Source organism: Canis lupus, chromosome 37 (assembly GCF_011100685.1).
Source record: "Canis lupus familiaris isolate Mischka breed German Shepherd chromosome 37, alternate assembly UU_Cfam_GSD_1.0, whole genome shotgun sequence".
Lineage (NCBI taxonomy): Eukaryota > Metazoa > Chordata > Mammalia > Carnivora > Canidae > Canis > Canis lupus.
Genome location: NC_049258.1, coordinates 20,372,561 through 20,398,569, shown reverse-complemented (window position 1 = coordinate 20,398,569; position 26,009 = coordinate 20,372,561). Strand labels below are relative to the sequence as shown.

General features: G+C 35.3%; 1 protein-coding gene and 1 long non-coding RNA gene across 20 annotated transcripts in view; one reads left to right on the top strand and one right to left on the bottom strand.

Annotated features, from left to right (window-relative positions):
* LOC111094317 overlaps nucleotides 1-17,344 on the bottom strand; it is an 80,837-nt gene extending 63,493 nt beyond the window's left edge. The window contains exons 1-3 of one of the 2 annotated variants that reach the window (XR_005385358.1): nucleotides 17,171-17,344; nucleotides 16,457-16,591; nucleotides 12,521-13,085 (exon numbers count right to left, since the gene is read on the bottom strand). This is a non-coding gene — a long non-coding RNA (uncharacterized LOC111094317). Of the gene's footprint in view, nucleotides 1-12,520; nucleotides 13,086-16,456; nucleotides 16,592-17,170 lie in introns of those variants that run through there. The other variant, XR_005385359.1, reaches the window with a different exon arrangement.
* The window catches only part of IKZF2 (IKAROS family zinc finger 2), a 154,738-nt gene extending 129,584 nt beyond the window's left edge, over nucleotides 1-25,154 (top strand). For all 18 annotated transcript variants that reach the window (XM_038585662.1, XM_038585661.1, XM_038585666.1 and 15 more), the window contains 3 exons: nucleotides 2,768-2,905; nucleotides 10,885-11,028; nucleotides 16,719-25,154. In XM_038585662.1, coding sequence (XP_038441590.1) covers nucleotides 2,768-2,905; nucleotides 10,885-11,028; nucleotides 16,719-17,443 — 1,007 coding nt within the window. In that variant the 3' untranslated portion in view covers nucleotides 17,444-25,154. The remainder of the gene's footprint in view (nucleotides 1-2,767; nucleotides 2,906-10,884; nucleotides 11,029-16,718) is intronic.
* Nucleotides 25,155-26,009: the final 855 nt, after the last annotated feature.

Here is a 26,009-nt window from a genome sequence, read left to right as displayed (position 1 = left end):
TAAGAAATATCAAACAACTGACAGGAAGTGGTCTTGTGGGGCTAGTAGAACCATTGGATCTGGCAAGGATGTTGCTGATGTTTGAAAATAATTTTCAAAAGAGTAGTAAGGGAATGATCTAGACTTTGAAGGAGTTGAGTACATGAAAACAAATGTAAGGATGACAGCAGTTCCTGGAAATCCTGAAACACTGCCTCTCCTCCACCCTACCCCCCACTATCTGATTCACTTACTTTTCCTTCAGTTATTAGAGGAAGTGTTCCTACCTCAAGGAGACCTTCCTGTCCAACCTTCTCAAACTAAATTAGGTTCCCCGTGTTATGCTAACAGACCATTCTTTTGCTGTATAGGATCTACCATAATTTGTAATATATTGCTTACGTATTTGTTAAATATCCATCTTCCTCACCAGACTGTCAGTTGCATGAGGATAGAACCATGAGAATGTGTTCTCCACTTTACATTCCAGCCTCATCACAGTGTTGTTGGTACCTCATAGGCTGTAGGTACCTCGTAGGCTTTTAACAAATATGTATTGGATGAGAGAGGCAGAAGGGTAAAGTGGAGCATTCCCAAAGTCCGTGCCTTGGAGATAACACAGTTCCACGATATCAAAGTCCATCATATGTTGCCTACTATGTGGATTGCTGTAGTGGAACACAGATCAAGATTTGGAAAAAATTGAGGTTATACTTCTAGAACAATTTGCTCAAATTGGGATGAAGAGGAAAAAGTGATATTTTAAAACAGATGTCAAAATGGGAGAAGCTAAAGTAATAAAGCTTTAGGAACGACAGACTTTAAAAATGAGGCTAGTAAAAAAAAAAGTTTTGAAAACAGTAAAAAGTATACAGTCTTTTCTTCCTTGGTGGGTGAGTTAGAAGTTTATTGATGGCTGTGTGCCAGGGGGGTGTGGAAGAGAACTGTTTAAATGAACTTCAGAAGGTATCAGGTTTATATAAATAAGGGGAAGAAAGCATAGGATGATACGTTTGTAGTAAAACAGGTATCCAAGACACAGCGCAACAGGACTGATAAAAAGGAAGACAGAGAGGAAGAAACAAGTTTTAAAGTGGGCTACAGACCACAGTTTATGTGCTTGTTAGTAAGTAGACCTGTTTAGTGCAAATTCACTTACTTCTAGAGAAGTAGCGCTAAAAACCTCACATTAAGTAACAGTGATGGCAAACAAAAGCTTTTTGTGATATGTAATGCCATATCTTAAAATGGAATTACGTGTAAATATATTTACACTATTTACGTGAAATGTTTTGACTAAAAGTATTTTCGTGTAATTTTTAATGTTCTCACATAGCAATAAAGATTCTTCACAATAGACAGAGATTCCTTCGTTCAATATATAGAAATTCTTGGTTCTGAAAAAAAATAGAACTTTGCCTATTTTTAGAAATGACTAATCCTGCCTTAGCTTTTATTTAAGGCTGTTTACAAAAATCATGATCATGAAATAACTGGGCTTATGTATACGTCAAATACAATTTAAAGGTTTGGTGGGGTTTTTGTTGTTTTTAATCAGTATAGCAAAATTTCTATGCAGCTCTGAATACCTTACCTTGTTACAGTATTTCAATTCCACCTGCAACCAGTGTCATAGCTTGGAGTTTGTAAGGTGACTAGTTAGGGATACGATCTTTGACTATGAAAAAGAGTGGTCTGTTTGTCCTCTGAGCAAAACAAAGTGATTCCTATGTCAGATGAGGGCCACTGACCTGATTCACACTGTGCTTTGCTACTGAGAGCTTCGGCAAGGACCAGCTGGGGTCTTGTGTTTTTTCTGTATTCATTCAAAACTAAGAATCAGAGTGCCCTGTGATATCCTTGTGAATTGTCATACAGTAAAACATGTCTCTTTCCATACGTGGGTTTTTCTTCAATCATTTTTTAAAGTTTTATTTAATGTGAGCATTGAAGTATTTTACCAGGTATACTGAGATAGGGCTCTCTGGCTACTAGGAAATAATTCATTTCCTGGATGTGAAAGACATTAGAAAAAAAAAAAAAGAAAATGTTACTATCATTATATAACTACATATGTTAGGATTTCAGTGGTTATTGTTAATAATCCTGACTCAAAGCACCTAGTAGGTTAATTCTTGGTAACACAAGAACAGTGCTGATGTTGGAGAACACAGTTATCGGCTGCAAAGTTTTGCATGTGTGAATAATTATTACCAAGGTGGAAAGAAAAGAGAAACTCCGCTTTTATCAGTACTTTTTCTCATCACTTGAATTCTTTTTAGTGGCCTTGGTACCGTGCCATGAATAATCTTTTCATTAAACAATGACATTCCATTTGTTGCATTTCAGTTTTCTTCAGTTAAAAATTCTCTGTCCTTATCAACCCCCCAAAAACACATTAAAAACAATTCTCACCACGTATCTAGGACACTCCTGATTTGTCTTTTGAGTCAAAGCTGAGAGAATTGTGTAAGAGCAAATGTTAGTGTTAGAAGTCAGATAATTTGGAGACTGATCATCAGCCCCTCAAGATCGAGGATACAGTCAGAGCATGAATTTGATTCAGTGTTTCCTCTGTCACCAAAGGTACGACCTGCCTTATCTCCTTGCTGTCTTTTTAGTCTTTGGTAGAAATTTATTAGCTTTTCTCGCCTAAATCAGAGTGTGGAGGAGGAAGAGATTTGAGTCTGAAAAGCATATAAATGCTTCCTCCACACTACCAAAAGTCAGATGTTAAATTTGCTCTGGATGAGACTGACGGCACACTAACCTGGAGCTCTCTTTGCAGTGGGTAAACCTCACAAGTGCAACTACTGTGGACGAAGCTACAAGCAGCGCAGTTCACTGGAGGAGCACAAGGAACGCTGCCACAACTATCTCCAGAATGTCAGCATGGAGGCTGCTGGGCAGGTCATGAGTCACCATGGTGGGTAAAAGTGCCGTTCACCATTTTCATTCCCCCTCACTGCTTTTGTCGTTCTCTATGGGTTAAACAGTTCTTTCTACCCTTAAACATGAAGATAAAATCTTACTCTTTTTAAAAACAATTTCAGATTACGTTAACTTTGCATGGGATTATCTTCTTCAGCACTTGAAGTGAGTTGAGCTTTGCGACCCTTGGCAAACAAGCTGTACTGGGTTTTTGTGAAATTCCAAATTATTTCTGATAACATGTCTTTGAATTAACACGATAATGACAGCCAACCTTGAATACAGCAAAGGAAGATAGTATTTATTCTTCTCTTTCATTGGCTGCACCAAATAGAAATGGTTGTAGGAATGTCTATAGAGTTCCTAAAAGAGCTGGTTGTGTATTTTCATTTCTCTTAGGTAAATGATCAGTGATATAATTGATATAATTAGAAATTTCCCTAATCTGTTCTGTGATTTATCTTGGAAATTACTCATTTTGCTTTCTACGAGTATAGGGAAGAGCCTAGACTAAAATTAGGCACCACTTCCCTCCACAAAAATCAAAACCCAAGCAAAACATCCTCTTCTCCGCAATATACAATATCAGATAGGGAAGTAGTTTCTAAGATTTAGCAATTAACAACTCTATATTACTAAAAAAATTAATGTCGGTAAATCAGCTTTAAAACGGAAAGTTATGATTTTTGACTTCTTTACATTTGGAGCATCTGTCTTGTCCTACTAATTATATTTTTACACTGATTAATTTTACCATTCATATAAGTATATACAAAAATCTTAACTTACTGTTGCATTTATATCTTTTATTTTAAAAAGACTTAGCCAATATCTAATAGTATAATTGGAGAATGCTGTAGTCATTTTCAAAATATAAATATCTATTTAACAACTTATAGACAACTCAAGAATTACTTGTGGGTTTTGTTTTATGTACTACATCCTGTGGAACTGTGTTTCTCGGACAGCAAGTGATTATTTGTTGCTGAATTGGGGATTTAATTTAAATTTACTTATTTTGTTACCCTGAATAATTGAAGCTTTTTTCCTTGGGGATAGTTTATATAATCTAAAGAATTTTTTAATTCGATTTGTTGTTGTGAATGAGTCCATATATTATTATATTATTATTAACTAATGTTTTTAAAAACTGTCTCTGTTTTATGTCTTAGTAAATTTGATATTGCAAGCTTGCATTACCTGGGCCTCTGAGGGTAGCATAGGAGCCCAGAGCAGGGAATTTAAAATGATGGGTCTAGGAGTCCAGCAAACCTGGCTTGGCCAAGTGGTGTCTGTGTCACAGACTTAGTGTGAGAATTAAATATGATTGGATGTGCAATAAATACCCAATATTACATTTCAGGGCATTAAATACTAAGATGTTAAATGTCCTATGCCCTATAAGGTTATATTACCAGCATTAACTTAGATATTTGAGGTTTCATTTGCCTACCATTTCTGTTTAAATTGTTGTTTTTCGAGGTGGCTTGAGGCAGGGTGTAACTGAGGGAGGCTCGAGGGCATGCCAAAATGTTAAAGACACCTTGTGGTACTACTATTAGTTTTTCTATATAATGTTCTCTCCTTACAGTTTTGACATTTGATTGGATTATTAATTTTATTAATTCCTTTAACATTGAGTCTTTTATGGGACTCTGTTGCACACACATCTGAATAAGAAATAGAGTCTCTCCTAAAAGACTTCATGTTGTTAGCATTTAACTATATGTTGGCAAATTAACCAGTTATAGAATAAGTGCTGACAAAAAATTAAGCAGGTTTATTTTGGGGGAAAATACTTCTAGACAACCATAACGTCGACCCTCATTTCCCAGATTGCCTGCCCTTAATAATCAAAAGCCCTTTTTACAAGTTGCTCTGAAACTGGAACAGAATGGAGAAAGTGCATAAGACACTCAGGTACTGGATAGAGCAGGGTGCAATGTCAAAGACAGGTGTATGGGGAGGGTGGGAGGAGGAGATAGGTTCTAATATCATTTGTAGACCCAAATAATTGTTCTTCAATATTGGATATAGTTTTAAACCACATAGGCTTATATTTATTACATTTCATGCTTTAATTCTTCTAGGCATGTTATAATAATAATGTGAGATTATCCTTTATCTCCTTTTCCTTCCATTAACATTCTTAATGCAGAATTGAATGTATGAAACAGGAATTGATAAATGCCCTAAGAGGGGAAAAACTGGGCAAAATGCTCCTAGAGTTTATCATTAACCTTTTCTCACATACATACCTTGGCATGTGTCTCCTTTTAAAGACAGCCATAGTGAAATTCATATTTATTTCCTTTCCTCTCTTACTATCCTACTCTATCTTGCCTATTTTTCTTAGCTTTATTTTAGTGGTAGAGGGTAGGGGTTGCCATCATTGTGGTCACCATTAGCTCTTTGCAATTGTTATTCCTTTTTTGTTCATATCTGACATAGTTATGTCTCCTAGCCTCTCTTTCCTAAAGCATGTTCTTCCCCATGTGGCTCTTCTAGAGAAGGGAATGTCTGAAGTCAAAGAGGTATTCTTTTGCTTCATTCAGAGAACAGGTATGGAGGGTTTGCTATGTGCCAATTTCTACGAAATATTCTGGGCATATAAAGATAAATGGACACAATTTCTTTCTTACATTTATGGTCTAGTAAGGAATGTGTACTTTAAAGATGAATAAAATGAAGCAAATGCTCTAATAAAGACATATACACACTTCTCCAGGAGCACAAATGCAGAGCTGACCTAACTCTGTCTAGAAAAATCAAGGAAAGCTTTTTACACATGAAGTGTTTGATTCGTACATGGAGTTGAGGAAAATTGCACAAATTAGATTCACAGAAAATGTATGTTCCAGGCAGAGCAATTGCCACAGGCTAACACTTGGAGGTATAAAAGAACATTAGCAGTTCCTGTACATTGAACATACTTGGAGTTAAAGAAATGGTAGGAAATGAGACTGACATAATTGGTTGTAATGCAAAAATGGAGCCTTTTATGCCAATCCAATGTTTGAATTCCATTGGGGTAATCCAATTTGTGTCTTATAAAGAAAAATGTCACCAGTGTACAATATAGGAGAGATGCCTGACCGAGGTGTGAGGAGAGACTGGAAGTGAGAATGCCAAGAAAAAGATGAGAAGGCAGTAGCAGAAGAAGAGAACAGAATGAAACAATTAAGACATATTTAAGAGGTAGAATAAAAAATTTTTGAGTTTGAGGGAAAAAGAAAATGCATGACTTGTAGTTTGGGAAATAAAGATAATAATAATGAATTTTATGGCAAATGATCTTATTTGAAGATATACTCCTTTTTCAAGTTTGTTTAGCTGGAAGAAAAAAGTTTAAACACCAAAGTATGTAATTAGCTTTTTCCCCCTTGCCGGAAGACAAAAATGAAAGCATGAACCAAAAGATAGCAGCTTTAAAACAAGAATATATAGTCTTAAGTTTGTGCTTTGAATTATTTGAGAAAGGGAAGTTCTTTATTGCAAGATTGGGGACACAATTGAAAACCTATAAACTCTAGTAAACTTTCTCAACTTGTTTCCATTGGGTAACATTATTTCCTTCATGAAGTCATTCAGTAAAAATACATTAAATATTATATTTGTCTCACATCACAAAAGGTACTAGAGACAAAAATAAAATGATGTTGGTAAGGTTGCTTACCACCTCCTGGAAGAAATAGACCAGTAAACCAACAGAACACTGTCGGACAAGCTTTATAGGGGCATTTGGGATAGATGTCCGAATCAGACTCTAGGGATCCAACAGGAATTTCTGGGGAAAATTATGTGAGTGGAGTTTTGAAAGGCAAGACAGCCAGCTAAATAAATGGAAGTGTCTTTTATGCAGAGAGAATAGCACTTGTGAAGAAACAGAAGCCTAAAGAGCATGGTGACCTAAGGACCTACAAGTAAATGTGTATAATTAGAGCACAGTTTGTAAGGGCAAAGGAAATTGGAAGGTAATAAGTCAGAGAATAGTCTGTGAACAGAATATCAAGGGCCATTTGTGCTAAGCAAAGAATTTTGTACTTTATCCTAAAAAATAATTGTGGATTAACATTTAATTGCTAGAGATATAGGACATCAATCAGAAGAGTAAGCCAGAGGCAAGTAGACATTGCAACAACCTCCTGGTTGGTCAAGTTGGGCTTAGTAACCTGGAATATACAGTTAAAAATTGAGGGCAACTGCACATGTAGAGCCTAAACTACATAGTACCTCCATGTGTGTATATGAGGAGGAGGCAGTAGAGAGAAGGGAAAGGAGACTGGGTGAAAGGAAGAAACCTAGCATTTGTCACAGGTATTTAGCATGGATGACCATGCAGATAGTGGTGCCATTCATGAAGATGGTAATTAGGAAAACAGGAGAAAGTTTGAGGTGGGAAATGGAGATCTCAAGTTTTTTAAGGTTTTTAAAGTTATTTATGAGAGACACACAGAGAGAGGCAGAGACATAGGCAAATGGCTCAGCAGGCTCCTCAATGTGGGACTTGATCCCATGACCCCAGGATCACAACCTCAGCCAAAGGCAGACGCTCAACTACTGAGCCACCCAGAGTTCCCAAGATTTCAGTTTTTGAACACATTATCTTTTAGGCACTTGTGAGAGACTGAACTGCCAAGTGAAACTGTCTGAGAGGAAGTTGAATATATAAATCTCAAGTTTTCAAGAGTTGTCTGGTAGGAAATATATATTTGGGAGCCATCATTATATAGGTAGAAGCCTGAAATTTTCTAAAGTTATATGGCTAACTATAGAGTGAGACATCTAGAAGGCAAGAAGATACCAGGAAGAAAAAAAGGGAAAAAAAAAGACCTATGAAGATGAGTACAAGCAGGGAATGGGAAGAGTGATCTCACAGAAGACAAAGCAAGCAAGTATTGGTACCATCAGATGTTGTCAAGAAAATAAGAGAACTGATTTTTGTTCTTATATTTGGCGACATGGAGAGAATTTATGACAATGTAGAAGACATCCATTATTTTTGCCTGCCTTATATATACCTTCTTTTGATAACAAAATTTCTGTTTTACTTTAAATAACTCTCCCATTGTATGAAGCCATGTCAGGACTGTCAGGTTAGGTTCCCAGCCCTCTCCTGGCCAGGGGGTAGACGTATGACCTAATCTAGGTCCTTCAGACCCTTATATTCTTAGATTTTGATTTCTGAGTGAACGACTTGGTAAAAATATCTGTTGGGAACACTCTTAGATGCTTCTGTCTTTAAAAGATTTATCAATGTGATGAGATAATAGAATGGGTATAAATTATTTTTATCTTGGTTATAATTTCAAAAATATGGTCAAGGAAGGTATTTGATGATGAAGTTTGCTTTAACAAGTAAAATTAGTTTATATTTTCTTAGCCTAGATAAATCTCTATATGACTGAGGTGTTATTAACTTAAAAACTTGTTTTAAGCCCAAACAAAGAAAAAAAAATTCAAATTAGTTATGTAATTGAGAAAATATATCAGATCTCTTTCCAATGGTAGACCTTAAAAATATGTCAAACTTGTTTATGAAAACTCAACACTCAAATCATGTCCCCAAAAGAATAGTGTAGCATAAAGACTAAGGGCAAAGGCTCTAGAGCCAGACCACCTAGGTTCAACTCCTATTATTCCCTACTAACTAGATATAAACCCCAAGGAATCTCTGGGGTTTTGTTGCCCTATCAGTAAAATGGAGATGGTACTTATCTCAAGGGGGGTTATTGAAAAGATTAAATGAATTATCAAACCGTGTCTTAAAACAGTACTTAGCACATGGTGTGTATCAGTTATTATTGCTGATACAGTAGAAACAGGATTAATATTTGATATGTGAAGGGCTGATATAAAATAGAAATAAGACCAAAGCTCTGACAAAGTCATTGTTTTCAGTTCACATGAGCTTCATTGAACTTGGGACAAACCATCTGAATTGAGGTGGATGTGGTGTGGGACAGTTCGCACACCCAGGTTTCGTTTTGAGTGTCAAATGTGTGCAAATATGAAAATTCAAGGTTAGACTTAGAGCAAAACTGCCAAGTTTTAGACTACTCATTTCAAAACTAATTAATATATTCAATTTGGGGGCAAACCCCGTTAACCAGTTTAGCTGTTTTTTAGCAAAATTTACAACAACAAACCTTTTTTTCTTTCCTTCTTTCATTTTAGATCCTGGTTTGTGACATATTTTCATCTCCGGTCCATATATGACCTGTTTTTTAGCTTTTAGTTAGGTTTAATAATGTAGTAAGTGCCTATAAATCCACCACCCAAAACAAAAGTTAAGATTTTGACAATAATCTAATTAATGGTTCCCAACCACATCCACTCTCCACTGGCATTCTGTCCTCCTGGCCACCCTTGTTTGAATTTTTCGTTTGGGCAGCCTTTCTTTGCTTTTCAAGTACTTGTTTTTATTTTAGTTGTTGCTGAAAGAGGACATAATGTTTTATATAATACATACATATATTTTTTTCCACTTGCTATTATCATGGATTTTTATCATTATGGAAAATGACCTGAGTGTTTTTCCTTGTTTCTGAAGCTCCTAACTTCCTTCCAGATCAACATCCAGCAATTGTAGAATCCCTTGTCAATCGTAGCCATATCTTACAGAGATTGAAAAGTAAATTTTTCTGGCCCATCCAGTAGACTCTACGTCAACCCAAGACTTAGATTGAATATCAATTTCTTTAAACATGTCCAAATTAGGAAAACATTTTTCTGTTGCCATTTTTCATTTCTTCAAAATCAGCAACCTGTATTGGTTATTAAGTAGGTCACCTGAATTGTGCACTGGATTTTTTTAACTTTCATCTCTTGCTTTCTCGTTTTATTTTAGTGTCCGCCCTTGTAGACGAGAATGTATTGTGTTGTACACAGTGAAACTATCCTTTACAAATGAAAGGTGCAGAATAAATCGTTTTACAGTATATGCTGAACAAGTAAAGATATTCTAAGATATGAAACCTTTAGGCTTCCTAGTACTACTGTTGCAGGTATTTTAGAGAAAGCAATGATAATCAAGAATAAGTTTATGGTCTTTCCTGTGAACATTGTCTTCAGTCATTGATTTCACCTGTCTCAGATGTTACTGTATCCTTAAACATCCTTTGACAGTATTTTTACTCAAAAACTTTTGTAAGTTCTTTGTTTATATTATGAATTTCAATATCTCGTGTCAATAATATCTCTGAGCTAATCTGTTAGCCCATAGCAATTTAGACAAATGGGATGAGGAGGGAGCAGCTTTGGAGAGTTTATGTCAAATGAATTAGAGCAGTAGTTTAGTGAGCAAATATGCCATTTTGGAAATGGTTTCTTTTTAACCTGCTGAAGAGCTCTTTTTAAAATAAATTACAATCATAAAGCGGCCACAGTTTACTATGTGTAGGCATGTTCAGAATTGAAGCCCCTTCATGAAGGCTGCTTTGTGCAGGTATTTATCTACTGCCAATAGGGCTAGCAGCTCACTCAGCTCATCAATAGAAAATCTGCTACAGGAAAATACATGGGTGAAAAAAAAGAAAACCTGGTTAAATATCGTGCTGTTATTCTGTGTGCCTATTTAAGCTTTCCTTCAAAACAAGTTGACTTGCTTAAATTGTTTTAGAAAAATAAACTCCAAAGCCTTGAAAATAGTGCAGTCTTAAAGTGGTATTGATTTTAATCAACGTTAAAAACACTTTCAGAGGAGTAAGATGAGAAACAAGATGAACATGTTTGCCACCAGTAGTGGCCAACAGTTTGTGTCATTGATCTGAGAATGACTCAGATAAAAACAAATCCTGTGTGTGTGTGTAAACTTAGAGAGTGTACTCTAACACTAAACATTATTCTTTTTACTTTTATTCAAGCATACTAGCTTATGTTTAATACATATTGAGTTGGCAAATCCAGCTTTGTATCTTTTAATAAAATGTTGAAGAAATTATCAGATTGCATTTTTTGTATGGTTTTATATAGTACCTCCTATGGAAGATTGTAAGGAACAAGAGCCTATCATGGACAACAATATTTCTCTGGTGCCTTTTGAGAGACCTGCTGTCATAGAGAAGCTCACAGGGAATATGGGAAAACGTAAAAGCTCCACTCCACAAAAGTTTGTGGGTAAGCGCTACAAATGATTTTACTTCTTAAAAAGTGGTTTCAATGGGCAGAGGTATGTTCCCATGAAATACAGATGGTATATTTCAGTTCAAGAGATAGATACCCATCTCTTTGTCCATTATTCATTTCTACTTTATGCTGTTCCATATGTAACACAGTTATACACACACACACACACACACACACACACCCTTAGGTATGTGGGCCTAGGAAACAAAAAACTGATAGAAGTTATTATCTCAAAATGAAATTATATATACAGTATATAAAATAAAATATTCATTTATTTACAAAATAAAAATACTTAGGGAAAATGGTGTCATCTATAAGCCAGCTTTGTAATCTGTTTTGCAGCTTTCATTAGTCTTTAAACTATTTTCTTTACGTGATATTAATGGTTTTGCTATTTGGTCTAGAATTAAGAGAAATCTTTTCCCCCAAAATAATGCAGCAACCCTCATTAAAGGGTTTTCATTCCTGGATCTGTCTTTCATATTTGGATCTTTGTTTTCATCCGGCTTATGATTTTGAAACAAAAAGATTATATATGATGTACTTAAACTTTTATTTTTTAGACTTTTCTTTTTCATTTCCAAGCCCTTAAATATTCTTTAATACACTCAGAGTTGGCATCATTCCGTACACTGTAAATCATCAAGTGTTTCTGAGGATGCAAAAATCATCCAATTTTTAAAGAATATATAAAAATGGTGACTCCATATAAGGAATTGCCATTAATTATATATATAATATATCAGTCTTTATATAGGGTAAAAATTAGAAGAGAAAGATTTTCAAATAGATTCTCACATTCTAGTGTCAAAGAGTATTGTGGAACATCCTTCTTTGGTTGAGTGGTGACTGGGAGAAAATATTCTCTGGTTATTTCAGGGAGGGAAGGCTAATAAAATTCTTTTACTCCAGTAATCACTTAGAGAATATTTCCTTCCAATCTAAAATTGAAGAACTAACAAATCACCAAAATATCATTTTAAGACAAGCTGAAGAGATTTATTGACAGCTCATTGAAAAAAAAAGGCCAGAGAATAGCCCTAAGGGATCACCTAGTTGATCCTAGGTCGATTTAAAGCCCCAGAAAGAATACTCAAAGGCCTGCCTTGGGCCCTAAGGAACTTTTCTTTCTGTCCTTCTCTCTTCCTTTTTATAAATAACTATTTTTTAATTGCCATTTCATCTATTTTTTAAATTGAGCAATTTTGATGGGTATCCATTAAATGATTTATGTCCTTTAAACCAACACTAGTGTTGTTGTGAAAATATGTCTTTATGTCTTCTGAATCTATTTAATCTTATTCTTTGTAATATTTTTATTTTTCCTATGACTTGGGGATACTAGTCTCAATTCTTTAGTAAAGAGGGACAGATTTTCTTAAATTACATTTTGATTTTAAAAAATTTAAAAGAAAAAATAAAATAATAACATTAGATTTTTATTTGGAATTTATGGTATTTTTTATTTGAATTATCCTTTCTATTAATATGTGAAAAACACACACCATCTCTATGATGTTTTTGAAATGAAAATTTCATCATTCCATACTTACTATAAATTCCTTTTTACCATATTCCTCAGTTAAATACTGTTCTTCGACCTTATCAAGCCTTCCAGACCAATGATCACTGAACTTTCTACATATCTTTTTGTGTCCTCTTCTCTTTTTCTTATCCAGCTTAGATTCCATGGTTAATCACTTTTGACACTCTTTTGACAACATTATTGATTCTTTTACTTTGTTGCCTTTCTATCACCTTCTGATGAAATTCTACCCTCTGGTGAAAGCAGAGGAGCATCTTTCCCATGTCTACAGGACTGCTAGTACTCGCAAAGAAAATCTTGCAGCCCTACAAATTGGTGGCACTATTCATCAATGAATAAGTGATCTGAAATATCAGTTGTTCCATCCATATATGTAGCAGTCCTCCTTTACTCCATCCTTGAAAGTCCTCTCTCCCACCCAACCCTATAGCCATTTCAACATTTCTTCATTCTCCACAAACATAGTGTATCACTCCTTGATGGTATTATATCTCAGCTTCTAGGGAATAAAATCAGTTGAAATGATTTCAATATAATATAACCAATCTTATAAAGATTATGTGCATTTATATGATTTATATGAATACTTTTTTTCCCCTCTTTGTTTCAATAAAAGAATATCCCTCTTTGTAATTAAGGTTAAGTCGTCTTTTTTGTGTTCTGGAATTCTTCTATCTCAGCTTCCCAAATATCTTACATTATTATTCCTTTTTCTCACTCATTTTTTCAACCTCTCCCCTCTCTTGACATTTTCCTTTTTGTATTTAATATGATAAGTTCTCATCCCCCAAAAAATCTTCCCTCGAACCCAAGTCTCCTTCCAGCTACTGCCTGCTTTTTCCTACTCTTCAAAAATGGAGTTGTTGAAAGAGTTCTCTATGCTTGCTCTCCATACTTTCTTTCTTCCTACTCATTCCCTAGTCTATGCAACCTGGCTTTCTTCCCCATGCTCCACAGAAATTATTCTCATTGAGGTCACCACTAGTTTTCATAGTGCCACGTGCAAGTGGATCCTTTATAGACTATCTTACACAACTCCTAGAGAGCATTTGCCACTCTTGAATAATTCATTCCTTTTGAAACACTTCTTTCCTTGGTGTCCATGACATTGATCTCTCCTGCATTTCTTCCAGCTTCTCTGCCCCTTATAAGTCTTCTAAGTCTGAAGACTTAATAGTTAACAGTTATGCAAATGGAGCAAAAGTGCTAATGAGTCCTCCATTCCTGTGCCTAAATATTTATTTTAAATCAAGCTGAAAAACTATGGTGTTCTATCTAACTTAGAAAATTGAGTTCAATTACAGAATCACCAGACCTTGACAGCATGAGTAGAACTACCACCTGACCTGCAGCCCAGCCTCTCTCTTAGATCCACTTCTGGTTCTGTCTAGCACCAAAAGGGGCCTCATGCACACAACTGTAGACACTCAGCCTGCACACCAAGATCTTTTCACATTGTACCCCACAGAGCACATAGAGAGTAGTGTGTTGGTCACTCCTCAGGGCTGTGTACGTACCGAGAGCACCAATTGTGCCATTCGGCAAGGAATTCGGGGGTTCTGGGTATCCAGGGTATGGTCTAGGGAGTAATCTCCAGACGGGCACACTCCCTTGGCTAGACACAGTCCTCATTCCATGAGGAACAAAAGACTGTAAACATGGGGCCCCATGCAGGAATCCAACTTGCCTTGGTCTCTGGGCAGGCATAAAAATCCTGGTGTTCTTTCAGTTTCTATTTTTTACTCCTCTTCTTCACACTGTACCTATGCTTGGGTCAGATCTTCAATTCTCGTGGCTTTAAAAGTTACTTTCTATCAACTGTGACTTACATACCTATATCTCAAGCCCAAGTCTCTCCGAAATTTGAGACTGTATTTTGGTAGTTCCTGGACCATGACTATTATTCCGTCTTTCCCAGCCTGAACTCATCATCTTTTATCATTGCCATCCACTAAGTTTCCCAGGCCAGAAACCTGAGTTCCATATTTAACTTCTTTCTTTTTCTCACATCTTTCTTCTTTTTATCTAGGTCTAGATAATCACCAAACTCTACAAACTATATTTTCTAAATTTCTCTCCATTCCAGCCAATTTTCTCCATTTCTGCTGCCACTATACTAATTCAGACCACCATGATATTTATATCAATAACTTCCTACACCGTCTTGATAAATAAAGATCTAGTTAAGTCACTTCCCTGTTTAACCCTTTTAATCCTTATTGCCCTCAGGATAAAATTCAAATTCCTTAGCTGTTGACTGAGCCCTGTTATTATCTTCTCCATCTTTCTCATCTATTTCCACTCTCAGCTATATACTGAAATGTAAGTAATCCCTTGAACAAGTCATGCCCTCTTGCCTCTAAGCCTTCCTACCAGCTGCTCCACCTCTGCATTCCTTTACTTGGCTAATATTTGTCATCACGTTTTTATCTCAGATGCCACTTTCTTCAAGAAGTCGTCTTTTACTCCCCTAATTATGTATTCCTTTTATTTGACCTCATAGCATATATAACACTGTAGTAATAATGATCCCTAAATCGCTACAACTCCTGCTAAAGTGTCAGCTCTTTGAGAATATAGATTAGGTTTGTCTAGCTCAACTTTTAAACTCTTAACATTGTAATATCTTAAATTGGATGCCATGCGGTAAGGTCTCATCTTTTTTTTCTTCTTACATTTTCATTACTCTGATCATTACCCTGATTCACTTTGGGGACCTCTCTTCAAACCTGAAATAATACTAGCTACTTGAAAGTGCTTTTCCAGAATGCAGTTCTGTGGATCAGCATTTTTTAATCAACATTACAAATTAGGCATCCATCTATAACATACTAAACATTTATAGGAAGTTCACATATATTTTAAGAAGTTTTTATCTGTGAGATTTACCTCTCAAACTAACCAGGCAATTAGTAGGATACGTCATTGTTTTAGTGGCAGAATTTTAAAAAGATAAAATATGCTGTCTAAAGCTGGCAATATTTAAAAGAGAAAAATTAAAGTTACTTCTCCAGTTTTATGCACAGAATTTTTTCATGGTTAAATACTATCTTAGAGTAAAATATAAATTTGTTGAAGTAAATATTAAAGGGAAAACCACAAAAATTCTTCAATCAAGAAAAAATATAGGAAATTAACAATGGGTGTACATACCAGCACCACTACCCATATGACTGAATAAGGCAGGGCTGAGGTAAAAATGATTAATTCTCCATTTCAAGAAGCAAAACAACAAAACAGTATATTCTAAGTTTATAAATAAACTACCTTTGGTAATAACTCCTATATTTAAACAGTCCTAAATTTCATTCCATTTATCAAACTATACAACTTTTTTGGTGGGGAAAGGGGAAGAGAGAGAGCATGCGAGTGGGTGGTGGAGGCAGGGGAGACAAGAGGGCGGGGCGGAGAGAGAATCTCAGGCAGGCTCCACACCCAGCATAGAGCCCAGCCCGGGGCTCAGTCTCACTACCCTGAGATCATGAGCTGAGCCAAAATCAAGAGTCAGATGCTTAACTGACTGAGCCACCCAGCTGCCCCAAAACAATACATCTTTTAACAGTATTTTAATGGTGATGTTTTTGAATTCTCCACGGTGACATATACCAGCTCTATATATATTTTTTTCTAATATAGCCTTTAAATCATCCAGATTAACCCTATATAACACCAAGGTGACAGATGTTATAATCAGATCACTCTTGCTTTTGTGATCTCTATAGCTTGGTCACTGATGTCTAAAATAGCAAAATAGGCATAGTCTCTGACTTATTTTCACCTGGTATTTCTTCTTTCGCCTATAGTCGCTAAGCTCCAGACAAGTGGAAATTTTAATTGAGAATGAAAGTAAGATAACACACTCAATCATACCTTTCAGGCTAGATGCATTTTCATGATGGCATTAAAACAAGTGCAAATGGCTTGTGAAATTCTTATTACTAATCCTCTTTGCAGGTTGAGAGTATTTGTGAGTCTCAGCAGAATTAAAGAGCCCAAATGCTTGATCTAAAGAATAAGATTATCATATTATAGAAAATGGAGACGATTAACTTTGTACATTTATATTTTAATCCAATCACTAATTTTGTTGTATTTTGTTTGTTTTTTACTTTTCTCACCCTCCCCCTTTCAGGGGAAAAGCTCATGCGATTCAGCTACCCAGACATTCACTTTGATATGAACTTAACATATGAGAAGGAGGCTGAGCTAATGCAGTCTCATATGATGGACCAAGCCATCAACAATGCAATCACCTACCTTGGAGCTGAGGCCCTTCACCCACTGATGCAGCACCCGCCAAGCACAATCGCTGAGGTGGCCCCAGTTATAAGCTCAGCTTATTCTCAGGTCTATCATCCAAATAGGATAGAAAGACCCATTAGCAGGGAAACCTCCGATAGTCATGAAAACAACATGGATGGTCCTCTCTCTCTCATCAGACCAAAGAGTCGGCCCCAGGAAAGAGAGGCCTCTCCCAGCAATAGCTGCCTGGATTCTACTGACTCAGAAAGCAGCCATGATGACCACCAGTCCTACCAAGGAAACCCTGCCTTAAATCCCAAGAGGAAACAAAGCCCAGCTTACATGAAGGAGGATGTCAAGGCTTTGGATACCACCAAGGCTCCTAAGGGCTCTCTGAAAGACATCTACAAGGTCTTCAATGGAGAAGGAGAACAGATTAGGGCCTTCAAGTGTGAGCACTGCCGAGTCCTTTTCCTAGACCATGTCATGTACACCATTCACATGGGTTGCCATGGCTACCGGGACCCACTGGAATGCAACATCTGTGGCTACAGAAGCCAGGACCGTTACGAGTTTTCATCACACATTGTTCGAGGGGAGCACACATTCCACTAGGCCTTTTCATTCCAAAGGGGACCCCTATGAAGTAACAAACTGCACATGAAGAAATACTGCACTTACAAATCCCACCTTCCCTCAGATGTTGACATACCTTTTTTTTGTTTGTTTAATATTATTACTGTCATTAATTCTTATTTTGTGGACGCAGTGTCATTTGCTCTGCCTAATTACAATAAGGAAAAAAACAGAAGAGCGAAGGGACAGGAGATATTGTTTCTTGATAAACTTGGCTTGTTTATTTTGTGGGAATTTAAGAGCAGTTCCATTTCTGCCATGCATAAATACAAGGTATATCATGCTTTGGAAAAAAAAAAAAATCACTTGATTCACCTGAGAGATTCTAATTTGCCACTGATGTTCAGGATTATGGTTGAAGGCAGGAAAGTTTAGAGTATTCTGGGTAGAACTTTCACAGTTTAAAGTGGCATAAGTAATTTTACCCTTCAAGGAAGAATTTGTTTCAAAATGTAAACTGTTTTGTTTTTTGTTTTTTTTTTCCCCTCTAGAGATCATGGAACACAAACATTGTTACTTTCAGTGATAACTCCTTGGATGAGTTGTTATGGGTTCTATGTTTACTTCCCCAGTGGAATTTATAATACGGTATGCTGTACACTGTACCATATAGCAAAACTTTTAAACTACAGGTAGTTAAGGACACCTACAATACATCTGAGGTCCTATGATCTTATTTTTCTAAACTTAAGCACTGTTTTCCATAGTTTTGATGACTGGCATTTTATAGACACCCTGGCAGCCTTACTTTTAACACCTTTAATGAATAGTATTTTTATCTAGTCTTAAGAATAACATATGGTCTAAGAGTGGCTAAGAGGCAGTCAGTAGTTTCCAGAAAGGACCTCTACTTTTCATAAATTTGTTTGGGAAGTTTTCTTTTAAAATTGTAATGTGATGGCAGCATAGTTTGCGTATTTGTTTCTAAAAGTATGCTTACGATTGTCACTTTATCAGCATTTAATCAGTGTTAACCAGTCAGCAGAAAAATATAATTAGGCTAACAGTGGGGGGGGGAGGGACCCACTCAGAAATCTCTTTTCTGGTATGTCTCTTTTCACTGTTTTTTTTTTCAAGCTGTGACCACCCAGTGTTCTATCCATAGTCCATCATCTTTTACTATTTAAGTGGAAGATCATAAAAATCTTGTTTGAGGTTTTTGCTTTCCAAATCTTGGAGCAATTACTAATTCAACTTGAATGGGTAACTTGAACCCCATAAGTTGTGGAATTAGGGCTATTTATTCTAGTATTTCTTCAATAATAATAATATTACCACTTTTGGTGCAAGGAAAGGGGAACTTCTTTGTAACCTGTACATTAGACTACAGATAAACAAAAAACAAAGCTTATTTTTACCCTTCTTGGAGTCTAGTAACCTAACCTCCAAGTGAAAGTCACCATGTCCTGCACATTTTTCTCTATCTTGAAAACATTCAACTATTTATAAATCCCTGTCAGAAATGAATCTCAATCCCTTAGTAAAAACTTTCTCTTCTTTATCTGTACATATGTCACCATTTTTCATGTGCAAATTTTTTATTTCATTTATAAGGGTGCTGTTTTTTCTCTGCAGTCCAGCAGCATTAGAGGGAAGGAACCAAATGAGATCTGTCATTTTGGGGAGATATACTTGGGTGCAGAACTTGCAGCTTGTGTTGAGGGAGGACAGGCCTGTCCATGCCTGGATTATCTGGTAGCCATTTATGATTACTGATTCTGTTAAGCAGTAACTGATAACTGCTCTAAAAAAGAATCATTCAATAGGATGGTACAACTATGTTTCTTAATACAGATGATGTGAGAACTAGCAAGATGAGAGACCTATGGACAGAGAAGTAAACATGGCCCCAATACTGCCCTTCACTTATTTTCTCATTTATCATCTGCTGATTTAAGCAACTTCCAAGCACTAACACAGCTAGAGCGAGGCAACAATGATTATAACTCAACTGTCCTTTACTGGCCCCTCTTGTAATTATTTTTGGAGAAATGTCCAAACTGTTCCTTTAAATCTAAGAGAATGCACCAAAACAGAAACATGAAATATTTTAAATAGAATGTCAACTGGTTTCCCCCCCCCCCCCGCCCCCCCGCATGCTTTGGTACATCGTGAACATACAATTTATCTAAAGCATGTTTTGAGACTCCCTTAACTGCCCCTACCCTAACCACTCAAGAAGAAAATTGGAATTTTATATATTTTTTTCCTTTTTTGGAGGAAGGTAAATAATTTAAGGTTACTGATTTTGTGTTTTACTGCAATTTAAGGAAACATTTGGATGGCAGATAATGTGTTCATAACTTTGGCTGTGTGTGGATTTCTGCTGGCATCACCGATGAATTTTCTTCCTGTTCACTGTTTGTTTTTTCCAGTGTATGAACAATCATGTACCCAACTGTCCTGGGATGAAGCTGAATTTTAGGTGGACCTAAAGAGTTGTGTAGTACCCCCATGAAGACAGTACTAATATACCCTCCTCTTTTCATTTCATCTCTTTGGAAATTTATTGTATTGAAGGGACTTAATATTTGTGAGAGTGTATTTGCTACAAGTGTATGCTTGTACTTTCTTAGCTTCATGATATAAGGAACAGAAAGAGGTAACGATGGCTCAGGGTGTGGCAGAGACAAATGAGGACGAGGTCAATTCAAATGTGCAGGTTAGAATGAATTCTTGTGGGCACAGTGCTTTCTGGGAAATTCTGAATGGCTATATTTGCATGCCTCCTTCTTCAAGAAAGGAAATAGGCAAGTTGTTAGGGCCTAAAAATAAATATGAGAGTCAGACACCAAATAAATCAAGTTTTACATAACAGTTATATGCCCGGTTTATTTAGGTGAGATTTCACATTACAGAGTACTTGAGGGGGCATGAAAATGGGTTAGCCTCTCTTTTCTAGTCTGGCAAAAATTCAGAAATTCATCACATTGCTTTGCCCTAATTTTGCCGAGAAAATGATCTACAGCTCCTGTTGGAGATGTGTGCTGCCTCTCTCTAATAGTGGTCAATCACTTTTAAAAAGCCATTCTAATCTGGCTTTTTAGAACAGTGAAAATAACCATTAAGCAGATTGGAAGAGATTTCAAGTCGTTAAAACATTCCGTTGAGAATTTTCTGGAGGGACAAAATTGGAGAATGAGAGACCAGGATTTAGATTCGGCTACGGAGTAGGGAATGCCTTTTCTGCATACATACAAGCAACTCTATGTGTGCAACAGTGTGTGTATGTTTGTATACACGTACACACTCTTCTAAGGAAAAGTCATGAAAAGAAGCAATTAGAGTGACCTCATGTGTTGCAAGAGCACATAAAGGGTTAAAATTATAGTTAATACCCGAGCAATTTAGGACATTTACCAGATTGTATTAAGAAATATTAAAGAAGTTATTGGCGTGTCTTTAGAACTTAGTTCAACTATTAAACTTAAACCTTGGGTCTTTACCATCTACTTTCAGAAGAAATCAAAACAAACAAAAAGGTTTTCAAGCTGATTCTGTATAACTTCCAAAGTGAAAGAAACACAAATAACTTTTGAATAGGAAGATACAGAAAAGAAAAATGATTAACTTTTACTTGTTGGCAAATGGACAAAGACCAGAATATTTTAGTGAGCTTGATGTTATTTTTATAGTTACTTTGTCTCAGTTCTACACCTCACAAAACTATGAAGTCTTTATATATGTTATAAAGGTTTGACAAAACATACATTAGTGAAGGCATTTAGATGAAAATTATGTTTTACTTACTCTCAAAATGTTATTTCATCCTGTCTCCAAAATGATTCCATAAAGTAGAAAAAGAACAGAAAAGGTTGCAAATATCAAACAAAAAACTGCATGTCCCTAGTTTTAAGACAGAACTTACAGTAAAAAGGTACTGGTTACAATTTTTTTTTTTACTTTGAAATACTCATTTTACCAAAAGGGATATGTTACATATCATCTTTAGTTATATTTTATATATTATTTAGTTAAGTACTATCTGTATACGATTACCCAAAAAAAAAAAAAAAAAAAAAATTCCCCACATGCAAAAGAAAAAAGAATAGAGGTAAATTTGAAGTTTGTATATATGAGAGTTATCTTAGAAATGTTTTTAAACCTCCAGTTTCTGCAAAATAATTAAAATATACAGTAACTGGTATCTTAAGATCCTGAATTTAATGTATTAAATACTTGTAAGATTTCTTTATATTGGTGCCTTTTTAAAATGCATTGAGAGAGTGTTGGTTAGCTGTTGTAGCTCTACAAACACTTTTATTATGTATTTTTAAAAACCACTTAAATTTGAGTACTATATAATACATCTTCGTGTTCTTAGGGCAAAACTGTCAGAGGAATTTCCAGTACAGAGGATTTCAGCTCATCTGTTCAAAGTAAAGGAAACTTTGAGACAAGATTTTAATCTCATTAGTTTGATAGTATTTCTGAATATCATTACAAGATCACATAAGTAAAATATGGCATAGAGGGAAATTTCATCTGTGAATTGCATTATGGTATGTGTTTTTGTTTTGTTTTAAAGGAAGAATAAGTTCTAGTATCACACAAGGCTTTATTAGTGGAATTTTTGGTCAGTAAAATACAGTATTGTTTTGGAATTCCATTTACAGACTAGTGTTGTACTAGTCTGAGAACCTGTCTCCTAATCTGTTAATGTTTTATGGAATAATGTAAAGAAGCAGGTAATTAATTCTCCTTGAACAAAACAAAACTGAACAGTCATACCACATTGCTATTCTCCAAAGCATAATCTCAAATGGTTTCCTACCATGATTGTGTATTACTTGCAATGGATGTGTTAGGATATGACAGCTTTTAAAAAAAAAAAAAAATGAGCTGCTTGTTATACAAAGCAAATGTCATATGACCAAGAAGCTGTGATATGCTAGTGTTTCTTTTTATCATAGTGTGTTGCTAGGCCAAATAATGACACCTTGAATATTTTTACATTTATTGCAGAAACCTAAAATTTTGGGATTTCCATAAGGTTTTTATGTAACATTATATTTCTAGCTTTTTAGTTTTCTCTTGCTGTACTGTAAGTTTGTGGATATTTTTCACATGCACAGTTAGAAATAAGTTCCTAATTCTGTTTATGGGGTTTTTCCTCCCATAACACTGCATTTGTATATTTTCTGTATAAATTTGTTGTGAATTAACCCTTACCCCCATACAGAGAGTGGTACGTGAATGACTAGTTTTCTAAGATGTCCTTTTTATTGTGAATAAAATATAAAATTTAGAGGCCCTCTGCTAAGCCACATAAAATACAACATATAACTTCAGAAAAGTACAGATAAGCCAGTTTGCAGTTAATTGGGCCCTTCAAATTACCTCAAGTGACACACAGTAAGAAAAGCTTCTCAAACGGGTGGAGGTCACTGAATCCCCTACTATGCACTTATCAGGATTCTATTTAATTTACTGGAAATGGATTTTTAGAAAATGAATACACTGTAACAAGGGAAGGACTCTGGGTTTTGTTTTTTGTTGTTTTATTAATTTGTGTGTGTGTTTTTTAAGTAGTTCAATTTCTGAAACTGTGATAAAACATTTTGACTGTCAAGCACTCTCAGATTTTGAACACAAATCACTTCCCCTTCTGTGTAACGAAGTTCTTTATTAGCTCTTAAATTTTGTCTCCTCCTCCTAACCTCCTTTGCTCCCTGTCAATGTCCCTTCCAGCACTGCCTCTGGACATCTCTGCCTCTCTTCCCCCCACTAGTTTGAAGATTAGGTCGGCTCTTAACTTCCAACTCATCAGTCTCTTCAGTCTTAACATTTTTTTGTGTGATTTTTGTTAGCTGTATAATTTGCTGACATATTTTTATACTCAAGTGTAGTTTTATATTAAAAAAGAGAAGTAGTTGGATTAAAAATAGTAAAGTATATAACCCTTGTGCTACTTTCAAATATTGGGTACCTAAAATAGGACTTCAGAGATTATGTCATCGTAATATGGTATGTTTGCCTTTTTTTGTTGAGTTTTGTGTTCTGATTTGGTTTTCCTCCTAAAATGTATGAGAGATTAAACAATTTTTTGCAAAAATATAGGAAGATGTTAAAAATCTAAAGCAAAAAGTCTTAACTGTCTCCCAGTTGGGAGAACATGCTTTAACATTACTATAATAATATTCCAGGTTTGGAGGGGGTTCTCCAGGCTTCATATCTGCTCTTAATAGTTGGACCTTTTAGACCATGTGTTATTTGCAATCCCAGAATGATTCCTTCTGCTATTTAAAGGATATTTTTCTTTTCTTTCTGTACAAGTGCAATACTTTCCTTGAAGTCTTAAAAACTATGGTTATTTTTTTTTTTTAACTGACGTATTCTTTAATGTCAAAAAGAAACCCTTGAAAATCATGGCATGTTAGTTAAAGGACACAACAAGCAAAGGAAAAAGGCACTCCATAATCAAAAGATTAGAAAACGTCGAAACCACTAGTCTAATCTTAGGGTATTCTTTATTTGGGCTAAATTTTAATTGAAAATGGTAATCTTTTGTCTGAGAAATGTGTCCTAAAGTTGAAAAAAGTTGCAATTCTTAGACTGAATTTTCTTCTTACCCTTGTCCAATGTTTTAAATTAAGAACCTAATATTTTTTTATTTCATTTTCGTTCTTTTGGAAATGAACTTAAAAAAAAAAAAAAAAAAGCAAAGCAAAGCACTTAGCTCAATTTTAAACACCTATCACCTACTGAAGACAATTTTTAAGAAATATTTGGAGCACTGTTTTCATACAAATTTAAGTAAGAAGTATTTTTCGTATCATACATATTTATATGTAGAATGCTGGTTTTCTTTTTTTATACCTGTGTCCCTGTAGTAAAACTGCTGTAATGTAAATACATGTTTTGTTAAAAGATAACATTTCTTTGGCATTTCTTTTAAAGGCAGTTACTGCATTTGTATAGTATGTGTCTTGGCCATTTTAGATTTTTTTCTTTAACAATACCAAAGGTAATTAGACTACTTTAAAAACTAATTGCTTGACAGTTTCTAGGATATTTTGAGTTTTAGAAGCAAAAGAAAAATAAGATAGGTCAAACCAGTAAACCTCATTTTTTTTCAAACTAATAATTTGGGAAAATAAAAATTGTTTTAAAAAGAAATATATATATCTATGTAAAATTAAAATTCCAGAACTTGTATGTCAGGTTTGCTCAGTGTAATGTTTTTTTAAGGCTCAAATACAATACCTCAGAAAATGAGGTTTACTATGGAAATACTGAAACAGTCTTTGCAGCTGTGTGACAAGTCACTCTGCTATATTACCAATTTGGAGACCTCTGCTAAACAGTTTTATCACTGCAGACTAAAACGTGGGACTTGTATTTTCTTTGTTTTTAATGCACACACATACATGTTCTGCGCATGTATGTGGCTACTGTGTATACGTGTATGAGTGTTGTATATGCATGTGTGAGTGTGTGTCTGTATGTGTGTACAACTAAAGAAGCTGCAGAAACTTTGTAATACTTTGTGAAAAGGATTATATTATAAAGGTTTGTACTGTCTGAGTGCACAGCTACTGGAATAAATTTAGGGAATCTCAGGAACAAGCATATAATTTGTCCAAGATTTATTTCTTCTCAGAAGTGTAAGTGCAGTTTTTAATTCTGTATATTATTTAATATTTTACCAATAAAATAAACTTCTGACATAAAAAGTTTGCTATAAAAACTTTCTGGTGAAAATTCTGTACCCAAACACATCTTCCAAATATGAAGATTAAATTATTGAATAACATCAGGCTTAAGTTATTGCCGTTGTGTACACATGTCACACTGCCTGACCCAGAGAGAGATGGGGATACATTTGAGATCAGGAATCTCCATCTTTACCATGTAGGCCCCCTACCCCAGGGCAGAGGACAAAGTATTCCAAGTTGTTAGGGATGGTATCTCTTTACTCTTCAGACAGTTTTCATATAGGTCTTATTTCACCCTTAAATCTCAGAGGTATGTATGTCGGAGCCTATCCTCTATTTATAGAAGACACCTACGGGCAGAAAGTTGTTGCTCCAAAGCACACAGTAAATTATGCAAGCAGTTCAACAAATGGTTCAATAACCGTATTGGAAACCACCATTTCTTAGGAGTCCAACCAGGATCAAATAAGGGTTAAATCCTAGACATTGCTCAATCACCTTGGCAAAAAGGAGATGTCTGTTCTGCTTTATGTTACATTATCACTATATGAATCATGAATTGCCTACATTTTAACAAATGCAACTTATGCTTTCCCATAAGTTTGTTCTGTTACCAATGTCTTCATAACCAGAAATGTAAAAGGGCACATATGACTGCAAACTCATTTACCTTTAGCTATTTCCTCATCCCCATGCCAGTTCAAGCCCACCATCACATCTCAGATAGTTATTAAATTTTCTTCATCAATATGTGTTTGTAGATTTTCATGGATACTTATCACATTTTAAAAGTACTATCAAATGAAATTTTTCTTCCTTGAGTGTACCTTTTAATTCAAAATACCTAACTTATAGGGGAAAAGGCAAAAAAAAGTAGCAAGGCCAAA